The sequence below is a fragment of the Brassica oleracea genome, chromosome C9 (assembly GCF_000695525.1).
Source record: "Brassica oleracea var. oleracea cultivar TO1000 chromosome C9, BOL, whole genome shotgun sequence".
Lineage (NCBI taxonomy): Eukaryota > Viridiplantae > Streptophyta > Magnoliopsida > Brassicales > Brassicaceae > Brassica > Brassica oleracea.
Genome location: NC_027756.1, coordinates 22344910 through 22354518, shown reverse-complemented (window position 1 = coordinate 22354518; position 9609 = coordinate 22344910). Strand labels below are relative to the sequence as shown.

General features: G+C 36.5%; 1 protein-coding gene, 1 long non-coding RNA gene and 1 pseudogene across 2 annotated transcripts in view; 1 reads left to right on the top strand and 2 right to left on the bottom strand.

Moving 5' to 3' along the window:
- Nucleotides 1-2521: 2521 nt before the first annotated feature.
- Nucleotides 2522-5202, bottom strand: LOC106317993. Its single transcript, XM_013755821.1, has 2 exons — nt 2828-5202; nt 2522-2741 (listed from the first exon to the last, which is right to left on the bottom strand). Exon 1 carries the CDS (start codon nt 5133-5135, stop codon nt 2841-2843), a length of 2295 nt encoding a protein of 764 aa, XP_013611275.1. The 5' UTR covers nt 5136-5202; the 3' UTR covers nt 2522-2741; nt 2828-2840.
- A 686-nt stretch (nt 5203-5888) lies between these two features.
- LOC106317994 lies at nt 5889-7148 on the top strand (annotated as a pseudogene).
- A 2244-nt stretch (nt 7149-9392) lies between these two features.
- Nucleotides 9393-9609, bottom strand: part of LOC106317996 — a 5859-nt gene continuing 5642 nt past the window's right edge. The window contains exon 4 of the long non-coding RNA XR_001265266.1: nt 9393-9431. This is a non-coding gene — a long non-coding RNA (uncharacterized LOC106317996). The remainder of the gene's footprint in view (nt 9432-9609) is intronic.

Genomic DNA, 9609 nt, shown 5'->3' with positions numbered 1-9609 from the left:
CTTGATCACGTCTAGAAAGAGCTAACTTCAAGAGAGAGAGAGCTCGGATTTGGGTTAGGAAAACGATTAGGGTTCCAAAGCAAATCGGCGATGCGTACTGTAGCAGAGCATGACGGCGCGTCAGTGATCGGATCGACAAGCGGTTTGCAGCATCTGATTCGTCTCGGCGAGAGCTTAAATTTGATATATTGCTTGTCGTCTGGGTCCTCACGGTTTGGGAGAACGATCTCTTTGAAGTTCCACCGGAATTAGGGTTTTGTGATATTCAGCTGAGTTTAAGAAATTTCCTGGGGGCTTAGGGTTAGAGGCTATCGTGCTGATAACTTGTTATAAAAGAGATGCTGTGTAAGCTTATTATTACACATGACCAGAGGTCTATATTTATACAAGTATTAGACCGTCATAAAAGAAAATGAAATCATATTCCTAATAGGAATAGAAAATAGTACTTATCCTAAATACATATGGAAAAGGATAAACATCAAGTATAGATAAATGTAAACTCTCATTCGCCTAAGTCATTAGCGAATGGGCCGGATGGATATCTGATGGGCCGGACGGTTTGGACTTGATATTGGCCGATCACCACTTGGTTTATAACAGAAAGGAGTTGAGAAACCCATTTTAGACAAAATACTTGATGTTTTGGATGTATGCACAAAAATTAAAGTATACACACTCGTTCATAAAAAGTAACATTAAAAATATAAACAGAAATTAATTCAGTCAATCCTTGAAAAAAATATATAAAACATCGTCTATTTTAAAACATCAAAAACTTTCTATGACATCGTATATTTTGGAACTGAGGGAGTAAATTTTTAGATCCATCTTTTTCATTGCAACATCCAAACATATCCAGTACTTGCTTCTGCTCCACAAGTTAATAATCTCATCTTTTTCCTTAGATATGATTCTCCTTAGCTCTTCAAGTAAGGTTGTGGCTATTTTTTTAGGACCAAAAGATGTGATTGTGGTGTCTATACAATAAAGTTCATCGAGTGCCACTCGCTTGGATTGAAGTTGTCGATGGTGAATGATGGTAACATCAAAGAAGCTCGCCACAGAATTTTGTGGGATCTATGGGAAGCGGCAAACGACCCGGAATTGGTTGAGAGGATGTCAAATTATGAACCTCCAGAGTGTCTCACTTCAACCGTAGAAGAGATTCTGTGAGAATCGATTTTTAAATGTAACTAGTTCGGCTTTTATTCTAACTTTTAGGATAAAAATGCTTAATCTAATGTGTGTTTTATTAGGAACATGAATGCTTAATCCCTCTAATGAATTGCTTTTGGGTTTATTATTCTAAGTTTTTGACAATGTGTTTAATGAGACCCAAAAAAGTCATGTCGGCGACAACAATCAACCGTAACGAGACCCTAAACAATACCCTAAATGAGACAACATTCGAAAACATAACGATACCCTAAACATACCCTAAACAGAAACCAGTCATTCAATCGAGAGTCTAAAAACACATAACGAGACCCTAAACATGCCCTACATAACGAGATCCTAAACATGCCCTACATAACGAAACCCTAAACATACCCTAACGAGAAACCAAAACAACATTAATCATGCATTCTAATAGCCGTTGTAGAAGAAATCAACCGATAAGAGTATATAAACGAATCAAATCCAATACACTAAACTTGGTTTCTTGTAAACTCGACTTTTGATCCAAATCAGCAATAAAACCCGACCCGAATTAGATCCACAAATAACCTAATACCCGACATATTTAAACCAAAAACCCGAGTTTTCCCCATTTTTTCAGAATTCTCTTCTCTGTCGAGAACATTTTTCTCTCTGAATCAATTTTCCTAAAACATGAATACTCCAAGGCGATATTCGTACGGGGTGCCATCTAGGTGCTGGTGTGGGAAGGGGGTTGTGATTTTCTATTCGAGAACAGATGAGAATCCTTACCGACGGTTCTATAGATGCGAAATTGGGTCACAGGTTCATGGTTTCGATTTGTTTAAGGATTCAAATACATAATAGTTATCTGTTCATATCGAAACTCTGTTTTGTTAAAGGCGTTGGTCATGGCTTTGATATCTTTTGTCTGAATCGATTTTTGATTAAGAGAGATGAACACGCTGTCCTGACTTTATTTTTCTTCTATGTAGCGAAAAAATGAAACCCATTTATTTAAGTGGGTTGATGAAGCTTTGGTTGATGAGTTTCAAAAGCTAGATGCAGAGCAAGGGAGAATAACAGAAGCAATTGAAGATCTGAAAACGAGTATGAAAGAGACAGTTGAAGAAGAAGTAAGGAAGCAAAAAAATTCCCTTGAATTAGGTTGTTTAGGAATCATTCTACTGTGTTTTGGTAAAGTCAAGAATGAATGAAACCAGTCTACTGGTTCTTAGTATTTTGCTTCAATCTCTTTTGTTCTTACAATGACTATGTCACATTTTATGGTTCTTACTATGGCTTTGTTTTGGTTCATTTTCGAGGGGTTTTCTCAAATCGAGTACAATGAAACTGAGAAAGAATGATGATGGCAATGTATAACAATGAAACTTAGAAGAATGATGCCAATGCTTAACAATGAAAATGAGAAAAAATCCAAACGAAATTTATCCAATTGAAAAGAGAACCTATAGTGTTTAGAAGAAAAAAACCGTACAAAGCAACCTGTGAAATTTATCCAAATGATGAGAATGCACTTTGAAATAAGCTCGCCTAGCTCGCCATCTACCGCCACTTGCAAACTTGAACAGAGCAACCTGTGACACAAAGAACCATACATCAAACACATAAACCAAGCTATAAAAACACATAAATTTACCGCCTATATAACCTCACCCCTTACCATTTGTGACTGACTATATTGGTACTTGACAAGTTGCTCTGTTGTGCCCACTAATACCACATCTACTACACTTCCGAGGCTGCTTTCTTCGTGATATTTGCGATGACCGAATTTTGTCTTCCGCAGTTTCATATCTGCGTTTTCTTTTTCTTCCAACTGATCTTCTTGTCTGTGGTGGTAAAACAATGACTTTCTTAACATCTTCTGGTATAGACCAAGCATCCTCAGGAACATCAATAGGATTTATGCTTTCTTCATAAGCTTCTCTCCAAGCTCCTGTAGTATACATCAAATCAGTCAATGTGTGTGGCTCTCTTCCAACATGAAAACCAGCTTTAATTGCGTGCCTACAAGGGATCTTCATAAGGGTGTACTTTCCACATGAACAAGTCCTTCTATCCAAATCAACTAAGCAGTCGAATTTATCACCTCTAACAAGCAATCGACCAGCACTGACAGGGTAAACTACAAATGTGGCGCCTTTCCCGATTCTCCTCTCTATTTTTTTCTCTACATCTTTAGTCAGAGGATGTTTATGCTTTGAAATCAGTTTCTTACGCTCATAAAACCATTGTGTTAACATTTCCCTGATACTGTCTAACAAAGGGATGACTGGATACTCTCTCGGTGAACGCAAAGCAGAGTTGATAGATTCAGCAGGATTGGTTGTCCTTATGTCGTATCTGTATCCAGGGAATTGACATCTAGCCCATTTTTGCACATCAGCTTCCCTAAGATAATCTCCAATTGCCGGACTGATATTACACACAGTAGCAAATGTCTTCTCAAACTCAGAAACTCGATAAGCCTTGGACGCCTTTGAAACCAACCCAGCAAGTCCTTTCCCATGGAAATATGTGACCACATTATTCAACAAATGATGAATACAAATCCCGTGTCTGGCTGATGGATACACGTTTTCAATTGCCTTAGCGATAGACCCATGTCTGTCTGAAATAAAAGCCAAATCATGATCATCTGCAATGACAACCTTAAGTTGTCTCATAAACCATTCCCAAGAACGCTCATTCTCTGAGTCGACTATTCCAAACGCAATAGGATACAAATTTGAATTTCCGTCTAAAGCCGTAGCAACCAGTAAAACTCCTTTGTATTTATTCTTCAAAAAGGTCCCATCGATCACAATAACCCGCCTCATGACTCTGTTAAATCCTCTTATCGATTGCCCAAATGCAATAAATAGGTAACGAAAGTTCTCATTTCCGTCAATCTCATAGGATGTGTGTGTACCTGGATTAGCCTCTCTCAGCATGTGCAAGTATTTTGGTATTTTCCCATAACTTCTCTCTGGAATACCTCTAACTGCACTGATCGCATATTCACGCGCATCCCATGCTAAAGATTTTGATATCTCGCATCCATGATCACTACGCATAATCTGTATGATATCATTACATTTCGGCCCTTCCTTGACGCCTACATACTTATGCATAATCAGACTGCCTATTGTTTTTGCTGAAGCAGTCTTACCCGCTTTGGTTTTGCTTGAAGGTGCGCATGTATGTTTACCGACATACTTCTTGATCATGAAATATGATGAATCCTTCAGACACTCTGCTCGAACACCCCAATTGCATGCATTATCTGCACATCTAACATACCAAAGTTGTCTATCCGTTTTGATAACCTGGTAGTCAAAGTTATGCTTCATTGCACACATCTCGAAAGTCGCCTTCAACAAAGTTTTGTTCTCAAAAAATTGTCCGACCTTAACAACATGGAGCAGAGAAAACTTTGACATTTTATGTATGTTCTCTTTTTCAGAGATCATGGTATCAGCATCATAGTCCCCATCCTCATCAACTGCGACTCCTTTCCGCTTTTCATTCTTCTTATTCCCCTGCCTCTCAGCATACACAGGAGCTGATTCGTCCCCATTGTCAAACGAGTTTCCTTTCTCTTCATGAGTACATGGATCAGCTGGCGGTTTGTTAAGATCAAAGGCTTCTTTATTCGGATTCTCAGCCTTGGCTTTACATGTTACACACAATCGAGTAGAAGCACTCTTTTGAACAAATCGAACAAAATTATGAAGCTGACGATCGTTTGCAATGATCACAGGTGGACATCCTGAAGTATTGATCAACTCAGCAGGTAGATAACTTAACTCCAAATCGGCTATGATTTCTTCTTCCATACCAAAATCCTCCAAAATCATCCTTTTTAATTCATCTAAAGTACAATTTGATTCCACTAACAATAGCCTACCCCCTTTGCCATCAGCCTCAAAAATCCATCCCGTAGTTGCACCTAATTCCCAAAGACCACATGTTGTATAGATATGCATCTAATCTAGAACAAAAGTTTCTGAAAATCAAAAGAGAAACTATGAAAAAATCATAGATTCATGAAGAAGAAAGGCAAAATCATTTTTTTTAAAAAAAATTGACAAAGAAAATCGAGCAGAACCATTTTAGGAAGTTAGAATATTTTTAGAATATTTTGTTAACTGACTTTCCTTTATTTTCGCCAAAAACAGGTGATTTTATTAGTAGAAGACACCTTCTACAATGCGTAGAACCATGAAAATAATAAGGAATGTAATTTCTACCTTCTTTAGACGTTTGTGTAGTTTTCAGATTTCACGTTCGAGAAATGTTAGAATACTTGTTTAGAGTAGAAACTGCATTTTTCAGAAACGTAGATATCTTTACAATTAGTAGAATTCGCATTCCCCATATTTAGATATTGAATCAAAAGTAGATTTTACGTTCCAAAACAAGTAGATGTACGTGTTTATTCTGGATTTTGCATTCTACTAACCCAATTTCCGTAGAAGACGATTTCTACTTTTAGTAGAACGTAAATTGGAAATTTTATTTATTAAGTTTTTGAAAAAATAAAAAATATGTCCTTCTGTATATTGGTGTTCCATTAATAGTTTATATTTTTAATAATTTTTTTGATTCATAAAACTATTTATTTTATTAAGTTTCAGAAATAAAAGGGTAAAAGAGAGATAAAATGGACAAAGTTGAATTTATACCATAGGGACAACCATTCTGTTTTTTTATTCTGTTTTGGCAATTTTCCCAAGATTTATCGCAAGTATATAAAGACACAACTTCAATGAGATAGACTTAAGGAAAAACATCTCATAGTTTCTAACAGTTTCTAGATTTATATATACTCTAGACAATGGCATCATCGTATGTTCCTGTTTACTTGGGAGATGAAATTCTGACACAAGAAACAAGAGATCTGCTTTCTTCTCTTCCAAGCGAGAAAGGTTGGTTGGTCAGTCAAATGTATCAATACGAAGGAAGTTGGCACACAAAAGCTATGTTACAAGGAATCGTGAACTGCCAGAAACACTTTGAAGCCAATGATTCCGACATCATCCTCGCCACCATTCCTAAATCAGGTACGACTTGGTTAAAAGCTCTTCTCTTCGCTCTCATTCACCGAAACAAGTTTCCTGTTTGTGGTAACCATCCTCTTCTAGCTACCAATCCGCACCCCCTTGTGCCCTACTTGGAAGGAGATTACTGCGTATCTCCAGACGTTAATTTCTTCAAGTTGCCTTCTCCAAGACTCATGCAAACGCACTTATCGCATCATTCTCTGCCGGTTTCCATTAAGAGCTCGTCTTGTAAGATTGTATATTGTTGTAGAAACCCTAAGGACGTGTTTGTTTCCTTATGGCATTTTGGAAAGAAACTTGCCCCTGAAGAAACCACAGATTATCCGATTGAAAAAGCGGTTGAAGCGTTTTGTAATGGGAAGTTTATTGGTGGACCTTTTTGGGATCATGTGTTGGAGTATTGGTATGCGAGCCTCGAGAATCCAAACAAGGTCTTTTTTGTTACATATGAGGGGCTCAAGAAGCATACCGGAGATATGGTCAAGAGAATGGCAGAGTTCTTGGGATGTGGTTTTACTGAAGAGGAAGAAGTGAGTAAGATTGTGAAGCTGTGTAGTTTTGAGAGTTAGTAAATTGGAAGTTAATAGACAAGGGAAACTACCAAATGGAATAGAGACTAATGCTTTCTTTAGAAAGGGAGAGATTGGAGGATGGAGAGATACTTTGAGTGAGTCCTTGGCAGATGTAACAGATAGAACCACTGAAGAGAAGTTTGGAGGTTCTGGTCTCAAATTTTTTTGTTGAATCAATCTTTGAGACTTGTTATTGTTTCTGATTTTGCTTTAATGATATTTCTTCATTCATGTGACTTTGTTGCTGTTGTTTTCTTTTTTTTTTCTTGTGACTGTGCTGTTGTTGTTGTTTTCTTTTTTATAAGAGAAGTTTGAGTTGTTGTTGTTCTTCTAATACGAGTAAAATGGATTATGTTTGTGTTTTCTTATTTTCACCACTATTAAAATGTCAAATGATAGTCAGTAGCTTCAATACTGATGATTACTATCATAAAATAGCAGAATCGTATTTTAATCTTTCAAAACAATAAAATTACATTTTCGCAAATTTGTAAAATCACATTTTATCACAAAATTACATTTAATTAGGAGGTGAGATGAATCCACCGAATAGCGTCCACACGAACAATTCATTTGAGGCGTGTCCACCAAATGTTTTCCACATGGACAACTGAAAAAATTATGTTGTGGATAATGAGATATGATGTTATAGACATTGTATTGAGGCAAATAAAATCGTACTGTTCAAAACTGAATAGGCTTGCTAACAAGGATAGACTTTTTTCTGATTGGAAAACTTGATAGATTTAGGAAAGCATTGTGAGCCCAATGTGCGGAGTTCACAGCTGGTTTAAAACTTTGTATTTGAAATAGAATTATACTATAACTGAATCTTGTTGTATATTGCGTTGGGTTAAATTAACGGCCATGAGTTTCCAAGGTAACTCTTCTCTTTGTAAGGGTGTAGTGTAGTAGCACACAAATATTATGAAATTCAGTACATCAACTCGTATAATAGCATTTAATCCATTGTTGTCTAAATGTTATTCTAACCATATGTAACTTTTTCTAATGTAGGCACATTAATAACAATAGGAAGGAAAAAGGTAAATAAGAACCGTTCGTCATGTAATTAACGTTAGAATGAATGCGAAAGATAAATAAGGAAAGAACAATGTTTTACATACAATGGAACCCACTCCAGCAGCAGAACTTGACTTATTCATTCTCACCAACGATATAAACAAAACGGTTCCCAATTAAGCAGAATGACATTATTATATTGTAATTACGTTTGTTCATGACAATATGTCCTTCGGTTCAAAATAATGTCATATTGCTCTATACAAGCATAGTCTCAATAATTAAACTCAAGCTTATTACCACACCTTCTGTTCAAAACGATATGTCATATTGCTCTATACAAACATATTCTTCACAACTAAACTTAAGCTTCCTATCACACCTATTGGCACCGGTTCTCCTAAGGAATTGGATCCAAGATGTCTCCAAGTCTTATTCCATTGTACTTGGAGACATTTTGACATTAACATTTCCAAGTCTTATTCATCAAGATAAACTAATGAATTTACACGTACCAAAGACACTTACTCCATTATACAAGCATGTTATGACGAACAATACTCACGAACTCTACCATTGAATTTCCACACTTGTGCACATCTCATGTTATTGTTTAAAATTTTTGAAACAAAAATCAAAAGTAACTCATACAATAGAGAAGCCGTTCAACTCAAACAACATATATTTGAAATTATGATTTGTTATATTACATTCTATGATTCGGTTATCGTTCCATATCTTATCTGTATGTTTTAGCTCATATGTTCACATCATTCACGTGACCTTGAGTTATATTTTATGTGCAGAGTGAATCTCTCCTCAGTTAATTATGCCATTATTTTCGAATATGTGTTAAGAAAGCAAATATAAAATTTTGTTAATGTGAAACTTTGTATGCACGGACAATCAAAATATAAAAACTGATAACTTACAATTTAGGTAAGATTGACCGCATCAATCTAAATTAAATCTCTTGCTAAAAGCCGGTGATTTTAATGTCGTGCTTTGATTATTCAATATTCTAATATTTATCACATTGACTATATATACGTATTAATTCTATAAGTGAGTCACTATATATGTCTTCTTACAATACAAAACATTATATGTTATTAACCAGATTGTGGATGACTCATAACCAAGAGATTATGATTTGTAATCTTTCTATTTATCTATGACGGTGTAATCTCCTATATAAGGAACTTCTATGTTATGAATAAAGATAGACTTTTCCATTATTTTTATAACACGTATCAGCACGAAACTCTAAATCCCTAAGGTAATACCCAAATCGTAAAATCCTAAAACCCTAACCCTAGCCGGCGATCCGACGAACCCTAAACCCCGATCACGTCTCTTGTTCCCGCATCTGTTCCAGCTCACGTCCCTGATCAGCTTCAGCCCAAGGCGTTCATTATCCTAACTCAGACGTTCGCGACCCGAGAGCATCTCCAGCACGCGACCTCTTCCTCGTTCGCGACAGTATCAGACAGCTCGCGTCCGACGATCAAGGCGTTCCCGATCAAGCAACAAAGGACGTCCGCGACCCGATAGAAGCGACTCGATCCATTGTTCGTGTCCAGCTCGCGGCTCAACTCCTTTTGTGGTCCGATTCAACAATCATCTAAGGTTAAAAGGTAATTCAAAACCTAGGAACCCATAATCAAACATGGATTGATTGATAAAAAATGAAACCCTAAAACCCTAATCTTTAGGAATCAAAACCATAGGGTAATAGATCAAAAATCTTAATTGAGTAAATCGAAGCTCTAAAAGTTCGATACCCCAAACCCTAAATCATG